A 27,956-nucleotide genomic window follows, 5' to 3' on the forward strand; every position below is an offset into this window, starting at 1 on the left:
TGTAAAAGAAGATAAAAACACATTTAGTGCGGTCTCCCTGTCAAATAGCCCCTGAGTTGCGTGCGGCTCTCTTCGGTTGATAGAGAATATAGCGGACGAGCCAAGCAAGTGACAGTGAAAAGAGATCGAAAGGTAAGAGAGACCACCTCTGTCTCCTTGTAGGGACCCCCAGTTTAGACCTCTACCGTAGGAAGGTCTTTCAACGGATTTTCAGTCGTGCATTGTGTGTTTACGGCATCTTTTGGGAGATCCGAGTCATGACTGAAAGGAGGAATGAAGTTACGCATGCATCTGAAGTGGATGAAACTTTGTGGCATTATGTAAACTTTAGAGGGGGGCGATGTAGCGAGCCAGTGTCGGTGCCAACTATTCTATTCAAACAGTTCAGACAGAACAAATCTTTCTTTTTCTTTTTTTTTCTGAGCAAAGCTGAAATTCCAAATGCTGCGTTTAAATTTAAATATGCTCATTCAAAAATTCTTATATATATTTGTTAATAAAGTAAACCAGCCTGAGCTTGTTTGCCAGTCTCCCAACCTCAGACCTGGCTTTAAACACTTGTCAGCTGGTCAGACTGATAGAACAACTGGCTGGCCATCTAAACCAGCTGAAGACTAGCTTGGCCAGGATGGGAGACCATCTTAATCTGGTTTTAACAAGGTTTTTGCATGCGTCTGCATCTTCTGTGTTTGCATTTGCATTGTAGGTCATCATAAGTGTGAATTTATTTTGGTATTTAAGTTTTTGTATCCATGAAAACTTTTCCCAAATAATCATCTGAACATGTTTTAATTATTTTAAGACTTATGATTATTTATATTTTCACTTGTAGACTACACAACCTCTATGGGTGACCGCATATAAGGCCTGTAAGTTTCTGTGCATAGCCTGCCATTGTCCACTCACCCCACTCAGACTAGGGAGATGCATTGCTCATCCCCCTTTAAAATGTGATTTAATTTGTTCAGGGGAGAAAAACTGTTTGAAAAGTGGGGGATGGGACACATTAAAGCATGGGTATTGATTATATCCCAAAAGAAGGGGGGCGGTGAATGTCCTCCCCAGTTATAGTGATTGCTGTGCCCCTGCGTTTATGGCTGAGGAGCTGCAGATGGCCAGATCTTTGTGTTGATCAAAGCAACGATGAAATTATTTTAATAGTATAATACTAAATGAGCTACGGTTCAACAGATGTTGGGGTCAGGCTGTTCTATTCTCCCTTAATGTTTAAAAGATTAGAAAAGTTTTTGTGATTGATTTTTGCCCTGAAGAATCTAGCTTAAGTTTATAAAAGCATTAGTAACTGTTTGGTACAATTGAAGCCAAATTGTTTAGACTCTTTGTTTGGAACTTTTAAGTCTCTTTGAATGTTAATTAAGGAATTTGGCTAAGGTGGTTATTGGTAAGCAAATATTTGTGTGACAGGCTTTTATAGGGAGAGGTTCTTTACAGGACCCGTGCCTGTTGTTTTGTGGCGCGAAGGGGCCACGGGATGAACGACTGAGCAATTTTTTCTCGTAATTGGTGCCATGTGTTTTGTAAATAACTTGAAAACGTGAAAAGCTTGCACTTCAAAGTACGTTGTCATGCCACTATGAAATTGAGACCCGATCTAAATTAAGTCGGAACAGTTTTATGCCAGTTTGGTTGGCCCACAATACTATGAGCTTGATTCTTAATGCCTGTCAAGGTGGTATAGTGTAGTTTTGTAATATCAAATATATATTTTTTTATATTTGCCATTTTTTTTCAAAAACAAATTTTGCATACACTCTCATTGAAAAGGTTAGGCTTTTTATTTTATTTTTTTAAGAAGGCAATACTTTTATTCAGCAAGGATGCATTAAATCAATCAAAAGTAATAAATTAATTCCAAAAACATTATCTTATTTTGAACTTCCTATTCATCAAAGGATTCTAGCATATTACAAAGGTTTTTTGAAGAAAAAAAAAGAATAAGAATAAGAAACAAGAATAAATTACATCCTAAAATAAATGAAAATAGAAAGCTATTATTTGAAATAATAATAATATTTCATAATATTACAGTGTATTGTAATTTTGATTAAATAAATGCAGCCTCGCAGCTTTAAAAAACATTAAATACAGACCCCAACCAAATATTTGAATGATAGTCTATCTTTCATGGTTTTCTCTCTCTTTTTTTTTTTTTCCCCCTCATAGGACGTGGCAGACAGTTATACCATGCAGGTGAATGATGGCCCCAGCAGTCACCCCGTTTTTGTGGCCCCTGTCAACGGAAATGCTCAGCGGTCGTCAGGATATGTTCCAGGCAGGATTGTTCCAGTTCGATCTCCACCCCCAGCCAAGTCTCCTCCACCGCCCCCACTGAAGCCCCCGGTCCCGCCCCCTGTACGACCTTCGGTTTTTAATCTGTCAGAAGATGAGAGCAGAAGGGAACGTGCCCAAAACCAGCAGAGGAAGAACACTTATATTTGTGTTGGAGTCTTCTTCTGTATTTTCCTACTGATTCTCATAGTTGTCCTCAGTCTGGCCTCTAAAGATGTGTTGGATGGTAAGACACAATCACCTTGAATGTGTGAGAAATACACTTTCGTTAAAAAGTTTAGGGTCGGTGTTTTTTTTTAAAAGTGCCCCTATTATCGATTATGAATTTGGTTTTGTGAGTCCCCAACAACAGGTTGACATGAATGCAAGGTCACTTTCATTGTTTTTTAATATGCATTTATTTTTACCTTATTTGTTCAACGACTCCCAAACGATTCGCTCAACGATTCATTTTTCCAAACCCCTCCTTTGCGTGAGGCTAATCTTCGGTGATTGGTCCGATGACCCAGCCTGGTTGTACACCAACGTATTGCTCTATTCTTTATCATAACTCCAAGTAATAACAACGACAAATATTCACTATTCATCGACACATTTCTAGACAATTGTGAGAGACCAGATATTGCTGTTAGCCGGTTAAGCAGAGACCTACAAGCTGCGCAGAGCAAACACAACACACACAACTAAATACGTATTTTGCATGCTACAGAGAGCATAAGAGCAACAATTTTTAAACACACTTACAGGTTGTGATTCGGAGGAAGAAGAAGCTGGTATAAATAAACTGAGTACTGATCCTTCCTTCAATAACAACCGGTCTGCGAATCTCACGTTGTACGCATTTATGTTGCTGTAGCAGTCATCAGTAAAATGACGGGGACACGACACAAGGTTGGGGCTATACTGCTGTGGTATTGCTGTAAAAATGAACTTTAACCATTGATTCTTCACAGCCTCGTCCTTTGACAGTAAAAAAAAACAACAGATTTACTATTGCTCGGTACAGTGTTTGGGGGTGGTGGTGGTGGTGGGGGGGGGGGGGGGGGGGGTGTTCTAGTTTTCCCGGGTCTGCGTGCGCAACAAGTGGGCGGGTAATATGCTAATGTTTCATGTTGATATCAACATGAAACGGCTTGGGATTCATTTTAAAAACGACTCGCGGTGGACTCTTTCTTTTGAGAGACAATAACTTTATACACAGTGCACTTTTAGGTGTAAAACTTTGCAGGATGTGTTACACACTGCATGAAAGATAATTTTCAAAAATCCATAATAGGGTCACTTTAAGTCTTGTATGCTCACCAAGGCTGACTTTTTTTTTTTCGATCAAAAATACAGTATATTGTGAAATATTATTACAATTACAAAATTCAAATTTAATTTAAACCAGTCTTCAGTATCACACAATCCTTGCTGATTTAGTGCTAAAGAATAATTTCTACTATTATCAATGTTGAAAACATTTGTGCTGCTAAATATTTAGAAACCGTGATACACCGTTTATTTAAAAAAATTTTTTTTTGCAGAACAGATGTTAAAAATAGCATTCAAATATTTTTTTGTGACAATATAAACTTTACAAAGATGGCTAACATGGATGTGGTTTTGCTGAAATTTCAAGAATGGTATCAGACAGTAAGAATGTGTTGAAAACTACAGATCAATCAGTAATTTGCATTGTAAGTCATAATTTTCCTGCAAAATGAATTTATGCAATTATAATATAGTTTATAGAAAAATTTATAAAGGAAAATGTTTGTAAAAAAAATTAAGAAAACTTCACATTTAATGTTTAGTTTTAGTGAAATGTTAGCAAAGTTTAGCTGAGCTAATATCAAAATACATTAATAAAAATGTTGATCATTCTTTTAGGGTGGGAAAAGTAAAAATCTGAACTTCTGGTGTGGAGTAATAGAAAAGAAAACCTTATTGTTGATCCTTGTCAATATCAAGACTTTTCTCAAACATCTTATACTCAGACTCTGAAATGTCCTCCTACATCTTTTTGTAGAGAACTGCCCTCATCACAACCCTGTGCTGCACTCCTGGAAACCTGGCCATGATCTCAAAAAGGTGGTGGTGGTACGCAGTGGTGAGCATTATCGCCTAGATTCGTCTGCCACCCTGTACTCTATCACTATCCAGGCTGGAGGTAAGATCTTTTGTGCAATGTGAAAAAAATACATTTGCAAAACACTTTGGCTTGTTCATTTTTGTACATTTCTGTATAAATCTAGTAAAAAAGGAATATATTTACAATACATTTATTTCATAGTAAGTATAGTAAAAATATATTAACATATATACTGACATATAGCTCAAGACTTACTGATATAAAAAATATAATTAAACTTTATTTGGAGCTTAATATTAAGCCTAAATGTCACTGTTGATGAGGATTGTATGATCTTTGAATAATATCATTCTTGCAAGATATTTAAAGTGTACCTGAAGTATACTTGCAATAGTTATACTTTAGCACAATCAAATATACTTCAGTATATCTTTAGTTGGACTTCAGAACTACTTCTGCTCAATTAAAGTGCATTAAGTACAAAATTAGTTGTTCCAATTTAGCAGACTTTGGCCCCCGGTTTCACAGACAAGGTTTAAGCCTAGTCCTAGATTAAAATGTAAGTCGGAGGTGTTTCAACTGAAATAAACTTGCACTGACTGATCTTAAAATATATCAGTGCCTTTTTTTTAATCTCGAGATGCACACCATTAATGTTTTTTTCTAAGCATGTTTTTAAAAATGACTTAAATGTCATAATTGAACTATGGCCTAATCCTGGTTTAGTCTAAGCCCTGTCTGTGAAACCGGGCCTAAGTATACCAGTTTAGTATGCTAAAAGTACAAATGCTGGGTATTTTCTATTAAGTACATAAATATGTATTTGTAGTATACTTAGCATTCAATAACTATTTCAAATACATTCTAGTGTATTTATTTTTCACTAGGGAAATGAGAATTCTAGAATTTTTATTTGGGTTTTAGGTCTCATCTTTGTGCTGATGTCATTCATTTTATTATTAGGTTCAGTTGTCTTTGCCGATGATAAAAAAGGCTCCAAAAACATTACACTACGAACACGCCACATTTTGATAGAAGATGGCGGTGCTCTCCATATCGGGGCTCCAAAATGCCGCTATCGCTCCCTGGCTACCATCACCTTGGTTGGCCGATCGGATGAAACCACCGTGACTGAGGTTCCCGGGATGGGCCGCAAGTTTTTAGGTGTGAATGCCGGAGGAACTCTCGAGCTCCACGGGTCAGAGAGACTATCCTGGACCTTCCTCACTCGCACTATACCTGCTTCAGGTTTGGCTACCGGCGACCATGGCTTCCAGAAGAACTTCAGCCGTGGGATTAACCTGCGGGTGGTTGATCAGGACACGGCAGAAGTGGTGTGTATCGAGCGTTTTGACACACACGATTCTAGTAACGACAGTAAGAGGCTAAGTCAGCTGCTAAAGTCTCTGCCTGCGGGACGCATTGTTGCACTGGCCACTGGAGATTCTGCAGTTAAGAATCTGCTGGAGGAGACCAAAAAAACCATCAAGGATCTTCTAGGCAGCGACCATGTCAATAATCTCAAATACAGGTGAAAAAGCTTCCCTACTGAAAACAAAATCATTTTAAACCAGCCAAAGCTGGTTTGCTAGTCTCCCAATTTGGTCTGGCTGGTCTCTTGGCTGGTTTTAGAGAGGTTTTGGGCACTTTTCATATGTTTAGGTTGGGAGACCAGCTTAAACCAGCTTTTTTGTTTGTTTTAACCAGGGATAGGGATGTAGGGATGCCATAAACTCTGTGAGAGATTCCCTATGAACGTGCTTCAAACGTCATTGAATCTCTGGAGTGTGGAAGCAGGAAAGAAGCTTTTTCCAATCTGATGTGTTTTTCCTTTGATAATGCCGAGCACAGCTTTGAAGTTGGTGTGATTAGGAACAGAAAGTGTCCTGTTGTTCTATAAACCATATCCTAATTCAGACTCACCCAGCTATTGAATCCCAAAGGCAGCGTGCATTGTGCAGACATTACTATTACTATTACTATTCATTCATGCAGCCATGCATTTGTTTGGATGGTCGCAGTATCCTTAAAGACGCAGGACTGTCTTTGCATTATATAATTAAATATCAAACAATGTGGCATGCTACGCTTCACATTATAAAACTACTGTTCAATATTATGACCCTGTATTTGGACACTTTCTGGTCTTGAGACCATAAATAGCTTAAAAAAAAAAAGTCAAGTTAGTTCTGAGACAATTATGCCACTTGGTTTATTCAATGTTATTTCTGGCTTGAATTTAATGTTGTCTAATGCAGCTGCATTCAAGTGTGACTTAGGTGTCCAAAACTGTCTAGCACTTTGGGGCCACTGTACATCTAGCACATTAATATTAACAAGAAATTTAAAGCAAATATCAAAGTTAATTTATTTATTCAGTTGGCATGTTGACTTTTGCCTGTATGTGTATGAGAAGTCAAATATAAGCCAACTGTTAGTAGCTAATAGTCCTAAGCACTCTTAACTGGTTGATTGTTTCACAGAAATGTATCTAAAGAAGCCACCCAGTGTTTCACATAGAAGTATTTTGAAGGAAACCCCAGTGAAAGGTTAAACAGGCATATTTCCAGGATTTGTTTGAAAAGTGCTGACATGTGTATCTGTCTATATCTCAATGCAAGGATTTTTAAAGTGCTCAAAGCCAGAAGAACCAGGTGTTGAGTCTCTTCTAGTTACATTGCAGATAGAAAAGTATAAATTTGTATACATTTTGTAGTTTACTACAATGCAACTGAAAAGATTTTGTAAAGCGTTTAGTGTCAAATATAGAAATTCCTTCAGACATAAAACCTACTTTTACAGTCTACTGCAAAGGCACTTCTGTGTAACATTCTCTCTTACTACTTCAAGAAATGTGGAAAATATGCATGCTAATTTTAATGTTCAAGCTACGGACTTGGGTCAAAGGTCTTGGGCATGAAAACTCAGTTTTCTGTGTTCTGTTACATAACTAGAACTCCAAGGCAAAGTGTATCGTGAGGAAATATTATGTGTCTGCTGACTACTGACTTTGCAGTTATGTGGTTTACAGTGAATCTGTTGGGGCAACGTTAATGTACTCATTTGGAGACTTCAGTTTGACATATTGCGCATACAGAAACCCTTTCCTTTACCCTTGCTTTCCACCCGTTACCAGTCAAACTCGCCACATCTCTGATGAAAGCATGCAAACTTGGCAGCTCCCTTTTGCAAAACAGAGCAATCTGGCACAATCTAACTGAAAACTTGCGCAACATAAACCAGCTTGTCCAAGTCTAACCCCCTGCTCCCCATAGGTACTCCTGAGGGGGTGCGTTGGAGCGCACATATTTTTGATATAAATTAATTGATAAGCCTGTTATTGGATAGTGATAAATCTAACATATGGGCTCTGCCAATCTCAGACTAACTAGGAGGTAAATTGCTAAGAGTTGAGGTATGAAAGAAAGTTGCTTATTGTAAAGTTTGTTTGTGTTGTTAAGAGAGCACTTAACCTCAGATTGCTCGGAGTGGATTGTCCCTGTGGAAAGAGGTGTATGTGTTAAGTGTTAAGTGAGGGGCAAGGGGACCTCCAGAGGTTGCAAGAGGGTCAGTGGAAAATTTTAGTGAAAAAAAGTGTAAAACAATAAATAAAATAAAAAATACAAATTTTATACACGATTAAGTTCTAAATGTATTATAATAGTGGATAAACTGTTAATTTAATACAAAGTAAATCTTTTTTTATGATTAACATTTCGATCATTTATTTTGGTTATGGTAGAAATAAGCACATGACTTAATTTAAAATTTTGCATGTTCTCAATTTAACAAGATTTTGGAGCATCAAAGAGTTAAATAACAAAACAAAAGGCCTTTGTGACTTCATAGTCACTGATAAGATCCCTGGTGTGTCTGTATCTGTGCTGAAGAAAGAGTATTTTGTGGAAAATGGTTTATTTCCACAAATTTCATGCAGGTTTTGACATCATGGAATCATAGAAGTGATTGCTGCCTGTTTTTTAACTTTGGAAAAACTTTCCATTATTATTAAACAAAGACTTTTAAGTTTTAGTGCCACACAAAGATTATGGAAGTACTATTGTTTCAAATGTTCAAGGTGTTAAAGTGCAGGAAATATTGTGACAATTCTTCTTTAATGATATTAGACATTCCTCTCCCCTTTGAGGGATTTGCCAGAAACAAGATGGAAAAGACAGGAAAGGTTCCTGTGTTAGTCAGACATAATAGTAATTCTGAGAGATGAGGTAATTTTGCCTTTTTGGCTGCTAAAAGATGAAAACATGAAAGATAAAACAATAATATAAGTGTAGTTTCTGGCCATCATAGACCTCCCAACTCACAGCAGCTAAGTTGGCCTTATTTGTCTCAAATGTGGGTAGTTAGTCACTCTGTTTATCCACAAAGATTTTATTAACTTGTTGTAAACTGCAGTGAACCACACTTCTTAATGGGAGAAAGTTCAATGAAACACTATTTTCCAAACCTCTGGAGGGTTTTGTGTTTGAGGCTTGGCCTTTAGAGCTCATATGCGTCAGTATAACAAATAGCATTTCTAACCTAGTTGCTGTGAAGAAGTGACTGGAGTTTCATCATATTGGAAGCATTAATGCTACTACAGAAGCTGACACCAGTAGCTCCAGACCCTGTTGAGCCATAATTTCTTGGTATCCCCCCCCCCCCCCCCCTTTCCCCACTCATTTTAGTTCCATCCTTTCCAAAGCAATTCAAAGTAATACAATAGCTTTATGTGAGGAACAGACTTAAATGTAAGGATAGTTCACACAAAAATGAAAAATCTTTACTTATTCTCATGTTATTTCAAATCTTTATTCTGTGGAACATAAAAGTTAACATTTTGAAGATTATTCCATTGAATGGACAGAACACCAAGACATTTGTCAGAATACATTCATTTATGCTTTGCAGAAGAAATAAAGTCATTCTGGTTTGGAATGACAAGAGGAAGTAAATGATGACAGAATTTTAATTTTTGGGTCAACTGTCTCTGTAAATTTAAAGGGCTCATCGGATGGAAAATTTACTTTTCAAGTTGTTTGAACATAAATGTGTGTGTTGGAAGTGTGTGTAGTGTACACATCCATCCTGTAATGATAAAAATCCACCCAGTGTTTTTTTTTTTAAAACCCTATTTTAAAATCCCCTTTCTTATATCAGGCTGTTCTGAGATTCCTGTCAGAATGAACGTAGTTCTGCACAGGCTGCTCCCACGATAGTTGATTGACAAGACCGTCTTACCTTAGACCCACCCTGAGTGAGCTGAGAGCTGTCCGCTATTGAGTTGACTCCGGTGTAGGGGAAGACCAGATGTCTCCGATTAAGCGATTGAGGTGTTTTGTTGTTGGATGTAATAATTAATATAGCATTCGTCATTTACTCCCGACATCTGAGCCGCTGAAGACGCAGTGGATTAACGTTACTTTCGCTTTGAAGTGAATGCGCCGATCCCCAATCTGCCTAAATGCGTCTATGTTCGCGCAAATCATTCGTGATCCAGCCTCACCTACAGAAGAAGTGAGTATAAGGGTTTTTTATGAATCTTTGCAAATCCCCTTTTCTAATAGCGTGCTAGTTAGCCAGTTTCCCAGCTAAAGTAAACAGTACTGCTCGTCACCCTACGGAAGAGAGGGGCGGGGTCAGCAGAGCTCATTAGCATTTAAAGCAACATGGACTATAATGGCTTGCTAAAAACAGAGCTGATTTTGACAGGTTTAAAAAGGTGTTTTTTTACACTACCATTGAGAAATTTTAACCAAAGTATGTTATAGACTTTTAATTAAGACACTAAAGAATGATGACTTGTGCAAAATGGGCATCCGATGACCCCTTTAATCATACAGTAATGACATTGAGGATGAGTTAAATAATGTTTTTCAAATCCTTGAACATTGTGAATATTCAGACGGTGTTCTTTCATAAAAAGCAATGACTTTCTTCAAACAATTCCACATTTTGGTGTATATTATCATCATAGACTGATGACAGAAACTCAATTACCTTCAGCTGAGTGAAAACTGCTCTTTTCTGAAGGAAGGATGAAGGAAGGATTCTATTAGTCATTCTCATTCATCCTTGACAGTGTTTGGCTTTTTCACCCAAGACTTTTGGCTGCCCTTCCATTAAACTATGTGCAATAACTGATCATCACTTCCACATGGAAATGCATTGACAAGTCTTAAAGGAGAAACCATTTATCCTAATTTTGAATTTAAATGTTGTAGTCACTGAAGTGATTGATTTTAGCCATGCAGTTTATATGCTAAAAATACACCATCCTCCAAATCTGCTTTTTTTTTAAATAGCTCTTTCTCTCCACCATCTCTATTTTAGGCAGGCATGGGCCTTGGTCTCAATAATCGGTGGAGGAAATGGTTCTTGCACAGAAGACGTACGAGAACACGAGAACCATGACACAGGTGGCAAGGCGCTGGCTCGCAGAGAGTTTGTCAATGTGGATGGTGTTGGTTTCACTGTTACTGCACACAGCGAGTGGAAAAATGGTACGTCTTTGACAGCATTAAAGTAAAATGTACAATATTGAACAAGAATGTATTAAAAGAAAACCCTTTTAAAACCTACACTGGTTTTTGTTCTATCACAAAGGTTACCCTACAACAGGCTTCCAGGTGGATACAGTGGATAAAGTGGTTCTGAACCTGATGGATGATGTTAGTAGCTGGAAACCGGGCGATCGGATTGTGGTGGCCAGCACTGATTACTCCATGCATCAGGCAGAGGAATTCACCCTGCTCCCGTGCCCCCACTGTAACAGGAAACAAGTTCGAATTCAAGGTGAGGTAAACCGCATGCATTTCCTCTGGTTTCTTGTGGTGATTGTAGTGTATCTGTCCTGAATCTTGCTGTGTATTTGTATACAGCCGAGTTCAAGTAATGACAGTGTCATTGAGTTTGAGACAGGAAAAGGGTGAGGACTGTAAACCAGAATTACATAAACAAACTGTCATTTCTGACCAGAGGCCAGCAGAGGCTATATAGACAATTCCACCATCATGTGCTCCACCCTGTTAAAACATTTTCAGTAATTGCTTTCCAGTGCTAATATCCCAGCTGGTCTTTATTGAGTATAGGAATTTGGACACTTAAAGGGTTAGTTCACCCAAAAATTAAAATTCTGTAATTAATTACTCACCCTCATGACATTCCAAACATGTAAGAACTTTGTTCATCTCCGGAAAACAAATAAAGATATTTTTGATGAAATCCGAGATCTTTCTGACCCTCCATAGACAGCAACCGAACTACCACGCTCAAGGCTTAGAAAGTTAGTAAGGACATCGATACAATAGTCCATGTGACATCAGTGGTTCAACCGTAATGTTATGAAGCTACAAGATAATTTTTTCTGCACAAAGAAAACAAACGCTTCGTTTACATGCAGAGGAATGCACACACGTGTTGTGGTTCTCTTGCGAATGTGCGTTGAAGACTGACAAGCAGGAGAAGAAATTGTTGAATAAAGTCATTTTATTTTATTTGCGCACAAAGTATTCTTGTAGCTTCAGTGTTTCCCCTAGGTTTTCGGCTTTGGAGGGGAGGGTGTAGGGGGTATTCCGTTTCCCCCCTCCCCTTTTTTCCAGTTTTAATTTTTCTGGACTTCTAATATCTTTTATATTTGTGTTCTGAAGATGAATGAAGGTCTTACGGGTTTGGAACGACATGGGGGGTCTGTAATTAACAACATAATTTTCATTTTTGGGTTAACAATCCCTTTAAGTCATAGAAATGTCTGAATATTGTTTTTGTGGTTACTGTAAATGTTTTTTTTTCCTGCTTCCTTACTAATAGAAATCTTTTGTAACATTTTAAATGTCTTTTCTGTGACTTATGATCAATGTAATGCATCCTTTTTGAATAAAAGCCTTAATTTCTTTCCAAAAAAAAAAAAAACTGTTGAATGGTATGTTATATTTTAAAATAGATGTCACTTGAGTTGATATTGTAGTATAATGCTAAAACGTTCATGCATTATTAAGTATCCAAATAGTTTCTGGGGTGAATTGTGTATGTATTACAATATTTTCATTATTCCCAGCACACGTTAATTCCTTGGAGAATTGGAAATATCTTCAATATATGGCCTTTATTAAAAGGATGAAGTTTAAATGTCACCGTGTGCATTGTGTCCTGTTGGCAAAGATTTTGCCAGGCCTTTTCCCTCCGGAAGGATACTGTGTGCACTCTGGGTGTGCGTAAAGGGCAATCTGAATATGTGGACAGGTTGCTTTCCTTCCTGGATCCATTATTTAATTTTTTTTTTTACTTTTCTTTTTTTAAGTTTATCCACTCATTTTTTAAAGTTCTTCCTAATTCGTCTTCTTCATTCATCTAATTAAAAAGATAAAAACATTTAAGCAGAAATTGTATTTTGTTTTATTGGAGTTGGTTTCATTATTTAAGGCAAATCTCTCATATTTTGAAAGTCTATCACTAGTCATTGAGCTTTATGGTGTGTTATGTGTTGGAATTTCTCAGGAAAGCCTCAGTTCACCCATGTGGGAGAGATACTGGACGGTGTGGACATGCGTGCAGAGGTGGCTCTCCTCTCAAGGAATATCCTCATTCATGGAGAAATGGAAAACTCCTGCTACGGAAAGAATTGGTGCCAGTACTTCAGCTACGACACCTTCGGGGGACACATCAAGGTCTGTTTGAAACTCTGTTTGTGTGGTTGTGTGTTTATTTAACACTAAGCTGTCTGGTGCTGTTATGTGGAGAAATCACAGGCTGTTATATACAGTATTAGGGTTTGCACCAGATAATTGAGTACAGCTCTTTTTTTTTTTTAATGGAAGGAACTGAAAGCATAATCTTAAATTTGTGTATTAGTTTTGGCAGCAGAATGAAAAACCACAACACAAGTAGCACTTATACAACTTACTCGTTTTTACTAATAGACTAGTTGACGGGTCGGTGTTTACATTATGTAAATGACCAACCATATGCTATGCAGCAGTCTTTACTGTTCTGGCAAGTCCAGCGCGGTGCTAATATAGAGTGTGTTAGTAGAGAAAAGGTCAGAATTATTTGTATATTTTAAAAAAATATATTTTATATACATTTGTTTCATTATGTTTGATTATATGTTATATTTATGATTATTATTAATATTTTTTAACAGTTTTGTATAATTAAACAATAGATAGATATGTAGATAATAGATATTATTTGTTGGCCATAATTTATTTGTTGGGTTTTTGATCTTGTTCAGATTTTGGGGAACTTCTCGTCGGTCCACTTGTCTCAGGTGGAGCTGAAACACATGGGTCAGCAGCGGGAGAAGGGCAGATACCCTGTGAACTTTCATAGGTGTGGAGATGTGGACCAGCGCGGGGGATACAGTGACCCAACATATATAAACTCCCTCTCTATTCATCACTCCTTCTCCCGATGCGTTGGCATACATGCAACTAATGGCTTGCTGGTGAGAGAAATATATGTATCCTAATAATAATGTATTTCTTTACTTTGATCTTCTCATTTTGATTCACCATGATATCTTCCTTTTATTATAGGTTAGGGACACGGTTGGCTATGTTACGTTGGGACATTGTTTTTTCCTGGAGGACGGGTTTGAACAAAGGAACATATTTTTCCATAACCTTGGCTTGTTGACCAGGCCAGGGACTATTCTCCCTACTGATCGCAACGATAGCATGTGCACAGAAATTACAGCCAGGGTACACAAAGGATATGTACCATCTCCTGCTAATGAGTGCAAGTAGGTTACCATAAACTCTCACATATTTATTTAATATTGCTGGGTAGACCTCTGATTTAAACTGAGGCCAATGTTCACGCTGCTTGAAGCCTCTCAGCTTGAAATTGTACATTCTGTTGTCTGAAAGTCTCATGATGCTTGTTCTGCTCTGGGCAACTGACCTTGACAGTGTGACCTGCTGTATTGTTTGGTCAAATAACAGGAGAAAGAACAGAGCTCTCATTTCCTGTTACTCAGCGGTAGTCTTTTTCTCTTATCCGGGCAATAAAACACCCAGCCTCCTAGGCAGAGGATAGCTGAGGAGGTGCTGTCTTCAAAAGGATAACAAGTGTTTTGGGAGCGTGTGTGTGTGTTTGTGTATAGAGCTGTAGATGTTCAGGATGAAGATAAGATGATGGAATATGTTTAATATGAGTTGTAGATCTGATCAAACTGTGAGGTAATGCTGTGGTCAGGTTATTAAACAGTTGCACTTTTGTGACAGGGTTATTACAGACTTTTTTATTCAGGTTCTCTTGTTTTTTTAATAAGTTTTTGCTGGGTCTCTTATTGGTTTTAGTTTTATTTTTTACTCAAATAATTTTCTAATTTTTGTTTATTTAATTTTTATTGTAGTTTAATAATGTTAGTGCTGCCCAACATGTTTTATGTATTTTATAAACTATATTAAAGACTAAAGTTCACTGCACAATTTTCGCACGCTAAAAAATAAATACGACCTCACGTTGTGTCAATCACGTTTGCACACTGCCTCCGAAACTTTCGTCCGTCAAAAGAAATTCGGATCAGGTTTGATTTTCTGCGCTTTCGCATCCGTAGCATGCATTTTGATAGGAAAGGATGGGGAATACGAAAAAACGGAAAAACCCATGCGAACATTTTTCCTACTCCGTGTGCGATGACCTTAAGACTAAAGACTAAAATTAATTTATGGCTATTTTTATTTTGTTTTGCGCAAAATAAAAAAGAAAGATAAAATATAAGATTTATTTTATGCCAATTTATTTTAGTTTGATTTCAGTTTCTCAGTATTTAATTATTTAACAAATATATTTTTCCCATGCTGTATTTCAGAATAAAAAAACCTTGTCTTCACTAACCACCTGCAATCAAGGCTAACCAAACACTAAGTGCACTAAAATACTGCTTATTACAATATGAGTAATATTGACTGTGATGTATTATGTACATACATACATACATGCTTTAATGTATTTTAAGATCACACATTTACATGACCCTGTCTGACCTGTGTATTCTAGGGCAGTATCTACATTTTGGATCGCACACCCCAATAATCATTTGATCAGTAACTCAGCAGCTGGATCACAGGTATGCACAATCCTTGATATAGCCAAATGAATCATTTTCACTATGATCTGTAACGGTGAGTAACTGTTTGTTTGCAACATTTTCACAGTATATTATCATAAACTGATTATTCTGTGACTTTCTTTGATTGAATTTGTGCTCTTTGAAATGATGCCCACAGCTCTGTGATATTGATGAGAACATCAAGGTGGTTATGTAATCACAGATAGCATCTCCTCATTCCAATCCTTTATTAAAGATGTATTTACCAATATAAATCTCTTCGGTCTGGTGATATTGTCGTGCTTTATTTTATTTGTTTGAGGTTTTATATATAAAAGAATGTACCCTCCACCCTTTTTATTAAAAGAAAACTTCTCATGAAGTCATGCTTTTAGCAGACCTGGCTAAGAAAGTATCAATCTTCTTTCTGTGATAGAAATCAGGACTCAAGAATAACTATAATTCACCACATTTTCCACTAGTACAAAAAAATAGCATTTGTACCTTCAGAAAATGTTGAGGAGACAAACCATGTTTAAGAAAATACCTGGTACAGGAATTTTCCCTTGGTTTTTTTCTCTCTCAGGATGCAGGAATTTGGTACGTTTTCCACAATTCTTCTACAGGTGATTCTCATGGACTGATTCCAGAGACGAAAGCTGAGCTCACGCCTCTGGGTATCTTCTTTAACAACCGTGTTCATTCCAACTTTAAGGTAATTAAATGCCTCATCTATGACTCTAATGCCAAAATCACAAACCGGTGGGCAAAACAAACCTTCAAATAATAATAACAATGATTCAGGATAATTAGACTTTATGATTTATAAATGCATTCTTGAGTCTTTTTTTTGTGTAAATTATCTTCAGGTGATTTATCACACAATATCAATGCTAATGCTATTTCTCCATCTTCATTTAATACCCAGTTCCCTGTGACTCATAAAAGTGCAGTTCATAAATAATTTGGGATTTGTAATGTTTTATTAAATGTGGCTTCAGGAAAGACTCATGCAATCAATTACAAGTTTTATTGCACATACACAAGGCATCTTCGTTCTTTCTCTGAAATGCCTCATTGTTCAAAGTCTTGCACAATGTGCTTGTGTGACGCGGTGCTCACACATACATTTCCCTATATAATAGTTCTCTGTTATCCGCTTGTTTATGTTGGCCTCCTCGAGCTGTGTGCTTAGTGTTGTGACTGGTGACTGTCCAGGTGCAGAGAAACTACAGGCTTCGTTTTCACTGGCACTGTATTACTCGAATGATACCAGACACTGAACATACAATTTCAAAGTGAAGAGTGATTGCTTCTTTCATCCTGTGTCAGGCTGGCCTCTTTATTGATAGAAAAGTCAAGAGCACCAACGCCACTGCAACAGACCCACGTGAATACCTCTGTCTGGACAACAGCGCTAGGTGAGTGAACATGGTGAGCGTTTCTTTGTGTCCAGGGTCAGTTGATTCAGCTTATAAAGAAAACACATCTGCCCAGATAGAGTTTCTGCACTAGTCAGGGGAATTCAGTATATCCGGAGTTCTCTTCTTAAGCCACACACCACACTATAAATATACAGTGTGGCAGAGTATGTGTATATATACACTGAACAAAATTATAAACGCAACACTTTTGTTTTTGCCCCCGTTTTTCATGAGCTCTACTCAAAGATAGAAGACTTTTTCTATGTACACAAAAGGCCTATTTCTCTGAAATATTGTTCACAAATCTGTCTAAATCTGTGTTAGTGAGCACTTCTCCTTTGCCGAGATAATCCATCCACCTCACAGGTGTGGCATATCAAGATGCTGATTAGACAGCATGATTATTGCACAGGTGTGCCTTAGGCTGGCCACAATAAAAGGCCTCTCTAAAATGTGCAGTTTTACTGTATTGGGGGGGTCCGGTGGGGGGGGGGGGGGATTAATATCTGAAGAATTAATGCAACAGGACACAGCTGATCACTTAGAAAGACCTGTGAGGCAACTGTTCCAATACTTATGCTCACATCAATGAGTGGGATGAACTCTAAAAGTACTCTTCTTTTTATTTGGTAAAACATGTATGTGTTGAAACGGCTAATAATAAAATGGGACATTCTGTAGTTTTGTCTCATATTCATCTTTTAATCATATTTGCAAATGTCTTGACTCCACAGCCAACAGAGCAATTTTGTCTTTACTGTTCCAATACTTATGGAGGGCACTGTACATAGATGAATAGTTCACAATAAGACCTATATATATATATATATATATATATATATATATATATATATATATATATATATATATATATATATATATATTAGGGGTGGCACGGTACACCGATGTCATGGTTTGGTACGTACCTCGGTTCAGTGGTTCATGGTTCGATACGATTTCAGTAAAACAGGAAAAAATAATAATAATCTACTATGCTCGATTTCTTTTCATTTATTCTGAACAGACAGTAGAACAAATTTCAATTTACAAAAAGCACAATGTTTTGTTTTCATTGTTAGTGTACACCAATAAAAGCAGACCTTTATACAGTGATGCATTATTAATAAAACAATAAGTGTTTAAGGTTGATTCTGCTGGTATAAGGAAACAGTTGAAGTGATCGCGCCGAAGCGCACACAAACAAAACACATCAGTTCCAGCATTGCTAACTTGACAGGACAGTTGGTAACGTTACTTTATCCGAATAAAATCCAGTGAACCAAACATCAGCGCACCTGCCTCTGTCACCGTTGGAACACGACTGAAGTACAAAGCGTTACAACTCTAGCATTAAAGGGATAGTTCACCCCAAAATGAAAATGTTGTCATCATTTACTCACCCTCATGTCGTTCCAAACCTGTATGAGAATAACATGGGGGTGAGTAAATGATGATAAAATTTTTGGGTGAACTATTCCTTTAACACTGTTGCTTGGGCAAGCAGTACTTACATTTTCTTTGAGGGAAAAGATTGTATTTCTCATTAGTGATATTTCTTTCTCAGGTTCAGGCCTCATGAGAACTCTGATCCAAGCAGGCCACGGGTGGCCGCACTCATCGACACTCTCATCTCCTTTAAAAACAATGATCTGGGGGCCTGGGTCCGTGGAGGTGACATCATCATACGAAACTCAGGGTAGGGGTCAAAACCTCTTAATTGTAGACTTGTTAAAAAGCTCAAAACTTAAGAAAAGCGCATTGCATAAATAAAATATAGCAATCTTCTGATTATTGTTTTGTTTTCTTGATAGATTTGCAGACAATGGTGTTGGACTATCATTTGCAAGGTACAGTGTCATTTTTCTGTTTGTTAGAGCTGCCAATAAGCTACTTTATGATCAAATTAATCGCATATGTGAATAGCATTAAACGTTAAATTGACAATCATAGTGTTTGTATGTGAATGCATGTCTGTATGAGGAAATGTTCTTGCTGTATGTCTGGCTGGCTGCAGGCATAGTAATTTAAATTAATGTTTTTTATTGTGCTAAAACAGTCACAGTCTGATGAGTGTGTGAATTCGTCTGGGCTAGTGTTTTACATCAACCACTTTAATGAAACAGTGTTTCCCTCCGCTCCTCCTCTTTCTCACTGCAGTGATGGCAGCTACCCTAAAGATGAGGGCTCCAGTCAGGAGGTTTCCCAGTCTCTGTTTGTTGGTGAGAGCAGAAATCGTGGCACCAACGGAGGGCAAAATAAATACTGGGGAATTGGTGGAGTAGACGGAAAGATGAGAACTCTACCAAGAAACAAGTATGTGAGAGAAGAAATAAAGGGAGATTAGTATTAATAAACTTTTGTCCGGTTTAGTGAAATGTAAATTCTTTGTTTAATTTGCTCTGTTCTTGGCAGGACGTTTCCTATCCGAGGTTTTCAGATAAATGATGGTCCAGTGAGAATCTTTGACAGCACATTTCGTGCCTTCAGTTCCACGACAGAGCGCTTCACCGTGGCTGTGGGATTCAGCCTGAAAAACATCTGGCAGCTAACACCCAGAAATAACCTGTCGTCTCTCGCCTTCCAGCCTAGTGTGAGTGCACATACACATTTAGGACCTGGACACTGTTCAAATGCTCACTGACACTACTATACTGTGACTGCTAACCCACCTAACACACAAACATGCAAGTTACTCCGTTTAACTGCTTCTGTGATAAGATGTTCAGTACTACAGAATACATTTTTTCTAATTAATTCAAAATTGTTTCCAATTTTTTTGTTGTTACATTTTTGTTTATTTTATTTCAGTCACATTTATTATTCACAAATTTTATTTTAGAATTTACATTTGTTTATATATAATTTAATTTCCCTTGTAGCAAGCATTTGTAATTTAGTTTAGTTTTCAGTCTATATATTTTCAGTGCTTATAGTTTCTGTTTATTTATTTAATGATTTTATTTTGATTTTAGTTATGTTATTTTAGGACTGCCCAAGTTAGCCAGTTTATTAACCATTAAATCAAACAAAAACTATTTAAAAAAAAATGTTACTTGATTAAAGTAAAATATATAAAAAACTTTATAACAAACTAAAACTGAAATAAAATAAGAACTATATACACATTAAACATGAACACTTTTAAAATGACAAAATTCCTACAACTTTGACTGAAATTCAGATTCAAATGGAAAATATAAAAGTAAAAACTAATTCAAAATATTAATAACTTGGTACTAAAATAACACTGGTGTTCATTTTTATAATAAATTGTGTTTCAAAACCTAATTTGTGGCAATTTTATTTTATTTTAATTATTTGTTTGCCATTTTGTATTATAAATATAAAGATTACAGGGTAATAAAGAGAAAAAATGAACAGTTTAATGACATTTTTACCTATAATTATTTTTTTATGACATTTAGGGTTTGTCAGAGTCAACTATGGACTAATTACTTTGACTGGCCCCCTGGGGTAACTTGAACGTAATTGCATTACTCAAGGGCATAAATACCATTTCTCTAGAAACCCACATCTCCCAGATAACACCACCCAGTCTGTCTAGTCTGTAATAACGGTTATTTATTTTAAGTGTTACTAATGCTTGTACTTATTGCTTGTTTCTCAGTGAGAGAGACGACACATCTGGTTGTTCTCTGTTGATTGATTACCATCTGCTCTGGTGCTGAGTAATTAAATAATAATAATACCCTGTTCTGGCAGCTGGTATTTAGCATATGTTAAAAAGAGCACTTGGAAAGATGTTAAAATGTGGTCATATTTTGCTTCACTTGTGTCTAAATGGTACCACATTAATTCTACATCTGTCCGGTTGTTTTAGTTAACATTTCTCATGACCAATGATCCTCTTTTAATCATCCAGGTTACTCTAAGAGCATTTTTTGGCCGACCAGGCGAGTGGTTTGAGCAGAATGATTTGGACGGCGATAAAAATTCCATCTTTCATGACTTGGATGGTTCGGTCAGCAGTTATACAGATACGTATGTGGCGAGGGCTGACAACTTCCTGATCCGTCACCCACAATGTGTGGATGTTCCTCATTGGAATGGGGTTGTGTGCAGTGGCAAGTACTCTCAGGTAAAGAAACAGGTGTCTCATTCTCCTTTTGCATTTTCATGTCATGTTAATATGCAAGTACACCACAGTTCAAAAGCTGTGGTCTGTAATTTTTTTTATTGCTTTTGATGGAAGCCTCAATAAGAATGCATTTATGTAATGAAAAATATAAAATGTTGAAATGTTTTTACAATTTAAAATAACTGCTCTCTTTTTTAGTTTTTAAAATGTAATTTATAGCCAAACCTGAATTTTCAGCAGCCATTACTCCAGTCTTTAGTGTCACATGATCCTTCAGAATTTATGCTAATATGCTGATTTGCTGCTCAAGAAATATTTAGTAATAACAGTTGTGCTGCTTCATAATTTTGTGGAAACCTTGATACATTTTCTTTTGATGAATAGAAACAGAAAGAATAGCATATAGATTAGTATTGTAAATAGATTCTGTTTTTAGTCTTTTTAAATGAATTAACAATAACAATTTAATGCTTCCTTGCTGAATAAGAGTATTAATTTTATTGAAAAAAAAAAGATATATGTATATGTAAAGATATGTATATCAACAATGTTACTTATGTTCTTCATAGGTGTATATACAGACGCAGGGCACATCTAATCTGAGCCTGTCTATCAGTAGAGATGAATACCCTGATAAGCCCATGGTTCTCAGAGGCATCAGAAGCCAGACAGCTCCTTCTCAGCAGTACCAACCGGTACTGATGATGGGCAAGGGCTACACGGTGCACTGGAATGGACCTGCACCCAGAGAAACAGTCCTGTCACTGATTAATTTTGAGCAGTAAGTTAAAAAGGAGAAATTTGAAACAGAACATTAGTTACTAAACTATATAACCATGAAATTTTGCCTCTGTAATTGCTCATGCCAGAGACAATCTGATGTGATTATTGACTGTGTTGCTCCTGTAGGGGTGATTGGGCTCTTCTCGGATTCTGCTACCCCAATGAAACAGTCTTCCAGATCACATCAGACATCTACAACAAGCAGAACAACAGCTTCGATGGCATAGAGGACTATGGCCCTGTATCGTCCATTTCAGACCTAGAGAAACGACAGCAGGAAAGGAAGTACTTTTTTGACAAATCTGTTGGGTAGGAAAAAATGTATTTGAAATGTTAACAAGTCTTTATCAACATATTGATTTCACAAAGAAAGCTGTAGGAATCAAATTAGGTCTATGCATTTTATTGAATTTTAATTCTTTTTAAAGGTCTTAATATCCCTTTTAATAGAATATTACATTTATAAAACACTAAAAACTAAGGCCCTGTTTACACTAGTGCGTTTTGGTTTTAAAACAGCGTTTTAGAATGAAAACGATCCTCATCTACACTGGCGTTTTCACTGCGTTTCAGAAACGATCTCCGTTTGATCCGTTCTACATCCTTTGAGCTGTCGAATGGGGACTCAACCCATACATATCTATGGGTACAACTATGAGCGTGATGTTATTGTTTGCACGGTCGTCAAGGATACGCAAACGTCTCCGTTTTGGTCGTTTACACTGAAACGCAACTCCAGAGTTTTCAAACTAAAATGGGGTCTGCAGGCGTAACCGTAGCAAAAGTTATGCATTTTAAAACGAAAACGCACTAGTGTAAACGTAGCCTAAAATCTGTTGTTATAAATGGTCCAAGGGAATTTAGACATCACAGTGTTATAATATAAAGTATTCATTTTCAGATCTGCTAAAAATTTAAGTGTTAATCAATAGATGATGGAAAAGGTGCTCAGTGTAACATGATCCTTCATAAATCATTCTAATATGCTGATTTGTTGCTTAAGAAACATTTCTAGTTATCACGCCATTGAATGAGACATGAGATGCTTAAACAATCAAAGCAATGTTAGTGACACAGAGCGACATTGTTTACACTTTGTTGGAATTGACCCATGAATGGCTTAGTTATAGTTGGCTCTACAAATTAATTCTCTTACATATCACCTTTAATTTGCTATATAGCATTTTGTTTGCTAATTTTCTCACAATGCCTCTGGGTTTTACTTGTGTTGTCCTACTTGCCTTTAAATTATATTGTCAAATCCAGATAAATTATTGTTTACAGCATAGCCTGATCAGTCTGAGACAGTAAGCCTGTGTTTAACCTCCAGTTTGTTATGGCTGTACGCTCGAGCTCGGTTCAGACGAGACGGCCATAGCTACTGCTCCACCGCAGGCTGCGAGAGAGTGAAGATCATCGCCACCAAACGTGCCGACCAAAAGACTCAGACCTGCAACTGCACCGCCAATGCCTACCCCAAGTACAAAAAGCCTGCCAGCAACATAGTACCTATGCCAAAGCCAAACACAGAGCCCTGCAGAGCCTGTGGGGCCTCACAGGTAAGTACGGTCCAAGCTCCATATGAACGGACCGGATCATTTGTGTATCTCTGTTTGAGTGGGACTGGCTTTGAACTATGTGCCAGATAGACAGACTGTCCATCTGCTGTCCTGTCCGAGAGCCTTACCTTGCGTTTTCTGGGCAGTTGTAAAAGGGAGCCATTAAACTGTCAACCTGAGTGACTTTTATGTTCCTCCCTGTAGTTTGCCTTCTCCAGTGAGCCATGGAACAGCTACCTCCAAACTCAAATCAAATCCCTCAGTGTAAAAGAAGAACAGAGTAATAACACGCAAGCCTTTATCACTGTGAGTGTGATCATTCAAAGCATTCCTTTTTCTTGGGAAAATCATGCAAGCGTTCACTGGTTTATTTAGTAAAATGTAAGAATATGTGTTTAGATTTATTTCCCTTTTTTAATTTTAAGTATGTTTAGGCTGCCATAGTTAGTGATTTAATATGATTCTAATCACTTTTAATTAGAAAAAACACATTTTCCAGGGATGTCTAATGTTATCACTAGTACTACATTTTACAATTTTCATGTTTAATGATAACTTTTAAAACCTTCTCAATTGATTTTAAAAACTAAAGTTAAGTTGTGGCCATTTCTACTTTCGTTTGCAGTCATAATGTATTTTTAGTTTCGTTTCAGTTTTTTTGAATCATGTTTTCTATATATTAATGATAATAAAGCTGATTTGAATTAGTGCTTTTGGCCAATTTTGCTGTGACTGTGAGAAGAGGTTGCCGCTTTTAATTTACACAGTGTAGTAGAGGAAAGAAAATTAGAATATGTATTTATCTTCATTTATCTTGCTTTTGTGGGGCATGCAGAATGAATGTTGTTAACATTTAGAAATTGTTTACGGGACCTGTTTTCTCTTTTTCTCGTCTTATAGGTGAATGCAGAGAGGTTTGACCTCAATCAGTCAGGGTTCCTCATAGTTACTGTGGACGCATGCTCTGGAAAAGTCACAAAGGGCTCATTGTTTACGAAGCTGGACACTAAAATGGAGCAGTATTTTAAAACTGGAATTATGAAGAGGTGAGGGGTGAAAATTGTGGTTTGGGGTTTTAAACTGTTTGTCTAGATGTTGGGAAAAACTGGCACTGCAGTAGGTGTCTGGTTGAAGAGGTTGAGAGGTCGAATAAAGTGTTTATTGAGGGAGCTGGTGATGAGTGTAAGGATGTGTGCAGTGCCGAGTTGATGTACTGCAGATTTTATTTAGTAAATACACTACTGTTCATAAGTTTGGGCTCAGTAAGATTTAGTTTTTTAATGAATTGTCCATGGATGAGTCCATTAATTCAACATTTGATCTAGTCACAGTAAAGACATTGAAATAAAAATAATTATTCATGACTATTTCTAGTTAATGCTGTTCGTTTACACAACTGTTTTCAACATGGATAATAACAGGAAACGTTTCTTGATCACCAAATCAACATGTTGACATCATGATTTTCAAAGGATCGTGTGACACTGAAGACTGGAGTAGTGATGCTGAAAATTCAGCTGTGCCATCACAGGAACAGTTATTTTAAAATGTAATATTTCACAATATTACTGTTTTACTGAATTTTTGCAGTCCGGGTGAGCATAAGAGACTTAAAAGGTTAACATTAAAAGATTTTATCAACCCCAAACTTTTGAACAGTATTGCATTTTCGCCATTTTAATAGACCTTTTATTTTTAAAGGGGTCATGAACTGCTTTTTAATTATAATTTTCTCTGAGGTCCACTTATGTTATCAAGATTCATCATAATTTAGAAGTAATATGAAATATTCTGTCCTGTTTTGACCCCCTTCATCGTAACGCTCTGTTGTAGTAATACACATTCCTATAGTAAGGTTCAAAAACACTAGTATTTACTATAAAATGCTATAGTATTTTTTTCACGTGGGTACTATTGGATCCAATATAGTCGACACAGCTTTGTCTTTTAGTTTCAGTCCTTCCGAAAATCCTGTGTCGAATTGTGCCTTGTTTTTAAACAAATCCGCACTAAAATGAAGTAAACAAAGTTCTTACTGACATGGTCTGGATCTTCATTAAAAATAAAGTTCATCCACACTTTCCTAACGTTGGGATTAGAAGATGGGATGTCTTTTTTTCTTCTGAGCCATCTTTTGCTACCTGCGTTTGCCTTTCTCGTAAACACTACATGCGTGAATCAGTGAGCGGGGCTAAACAGGCAGTGATGTAGAAGCAGGCGTTGATCTTCTTCTGTGGAGGCAGTGCTTAGCCACACTATTACGTCGTAAAGTGGCACACTGTGGCAGGCTGGCATCAATATAAGCTGTTTTACACTAATGAGAAAGTTTTGAGTTCTGAAACTTACAGGATGTTTTATAGCACAATGACCTCTTATATGTCAAAAGATCAGGGAGTTTTGATTTCTCAGTTCATGACACCTTTAAGGTAAACTATTTCTGTATTTCACTGTTTAGACTAAATCAGGTTGGTTTTGTGTAGGTCGATAGTTCTTCTTGCAACAAGAGGTCAGCCTGCTGGTATTGCTGGTGCTGCACAATTTCTGGTCCCTTTAGGACTTGCTAAAACACCAGATCTTCAGAAGAAAGGTAAGGTATTTCTAAAACAAAAAACTGCTGTCAAGATCTGTTTTTCCTTGATGAGGATCACTCTGTATTTGCTGATTCCTATGACTGTCTTTTTATAGACGCCATTGCTTTCTTTGGGTTCCTCGGCCAGGGGGGTCCTTCACCACAGCCATGGTCTGCTCTGTTGGCCTCCCAAGATACCAAGGTGCTGGGATTACTGGAAAGGTTCATTCCTCTGGCCCTAGAGGAATACTCTTGTCCACCACAAAAAGACCCTCCCACACGGATGGATCTTGAACTCCTGAGAAAATCTCTTAGCCAAAAGTGAGCCTTTACTAGATGTGAACAAACAACACAACCAGCGAATGAATGTGAACATATGAACGTAATTTATTTTGGCAAAGGAAAGCGCTAGTGGACTTTGAACAAGTATTTTGTTTAGGGAGTGAATGTATTTGTTTGTTTGTTTTGTCCTGCATGCATGGTTGCATTTTGTCATAAATGTTACAGCACAAAGTGATGCACTTTTTTTAATACACACCAAAAAACGTTATTTCAAACTGGATAACAAAAGGACAGGACAAGTTAAAAGTACATTAAAGGGTGATCTTGCAGTTTCGTACCACCAGTGCAGAAGTACAGCACAATACAAATGATCATTTGGTGGTATCACAGGTGTAAATGACTCTCAGACTTTCTTTTTCTGTTATTTATTCCTCTTGATTTAATGGGACGTGCCATTATTTAATTGCGCCATTCTGGGTTTCACTGCTGCTCGCACATCAATGACTATAGTTTCACCGTTGAGTAATTGACAGTATTATTATTATTATTGTTATTGTTATTATTATTATTTAGTCATTTAGCAGACGCTTTTATCCAAAGCGACTTACAAATGAGGACAACAGAAGCAATCAATTGTAGTATTAAAAACAGATCCAAAACTAAAAGCTAAAACTTTATAAATACTACCTATACACATTTAAAAAATCAAGAAATTAAATAAAAATGACAAATGAATACAACAAAATTTCAAAACTTAACATTTAAATGAAAAAAAGCTAAAAACAATTAAAAATATTAAAGAACAAAAGGTTTGAGTATAATAATGATTCTAACATAACACTAAGCAAAACAACAAAAAACAACTATATATATATATATATGTATGTATGTACAACCACACACACATACATACATACATAAATATATATGCATACACACGTGTATATATATCATTTATCAGTAATCCTAAGAAATAACACTGCCACTTAACTTACCTACAGATAAATAATTTTTCATAAAAGAAAAAAACATTGTGTACTGTTATGGATGTGTATGTTGGAAAAGGTGTTTAACCAGTGAAACTTTGTTCATTATCGGGTCTCTTGCTATTCAATACACCAAAGATTTGTATGATATTGACAGAATGGTTAAACTCCAAATGAAACATTCTGTCATCATTTATTCACGTTCATGTTTTTCCAAACCCGTATTTCTGTCTAAAGTGGGATTTAAAATGAGATGCAGTATCAGGTACTATTCACTTTCATTGTTGGGGGGTGGGGAGATGAAATGAAAGCGAATGGTGACTGAGCCTGAGATCTAATTTCATTTTGTATTAAAAAGACATATTGGTTTGGAACAACACGAGGGTAAAAAAAAAGACAGAACTTGACTTTTTGGGTGAACTGTCCCTTTTAGATAATGTCCTTTGTCTGCCTTTATAGTGCCATCACTTCATTTGAGAGATGTAACATGCCATATGAAATGTATTATTGTGATTGAAATGGAAGCCTGGTTTGCCTGTATGTGATGTTTTTGATTTGGGTTGAATTAGTTAGGCTACTTGTTAACCACTGTACAGAGTTTTATTGGTAGTCTGAAACAGAGATCACAGTTTTTTTAAGTGTTTCTTAAAGGTGCAAAAAGTTTTTCCTCGCTATATAGGTGTTATGTCCTCCAGAATTGTTTTTTTTTTAATTTGTAAAATGCTTTATTTTTATTAGTTTTTGCTTTTGTGCTGTAATTCGATGTTCTGATTCAGATAAAATATTACAAAGCTTATAAAACTAAAATGCGTAGGCC

At 36.7% G+C, this 27,956-nt stretch overlaps 1 protein-coding gene across 1 annotated transcript; it reads left to right on the forward strand.

The window, feature by feature from the left end:
• LOC306869770 (cell surface hyaluronidase) lies at positions 1-27,956 on the forward strand. Its single transcript, XM_079416675.1, has 24 exons — positions 1-132; positions 2,185-2,536; positions 4,322-4,462; positions 5,348-5,915; positions 10,715-10,884; positions 10,988-11,176; positions 12,878-13,047; positions 13,614-13,826; positions 13,918-14,123; positions 15,386-15,455; positions 16,024-16,152; positions 16,770-16,858; positions 18,426-18,557; positions 18,673-18,708; positions 19,019-19,174; positions 19,274-19,451; positions 20,745-20,960; positions 21,530-21,741; positions 21,870-22,052; positions 23,074-23,302; positions 23,507-23,608; positions 24,203-24,348; positions 25,783-25,889; positions 25,988-27,956. Exons 2-24 carry the CDS (start codon positions 2,206-2,208, stop codon positions 26,194-26,196), a joined length of 4,182 nt encoding a protein of 1,393 aa, XP_079272801.1. The 5' UTR covers positions 1-132; positions 2,185-2,205; the 3' UTR covers positions 26,197-27,956.

Source organism: Barbus barbus, assembly GCF_936440315.1.
Source record: "Barbus barbus genome assembly, chromosome: 5".
NCBI lineage: Eukaryota > Metazoa > Chordata > Actinopteri > Cypriniformes > Cyprinidae > Barbus > Barbus barbus.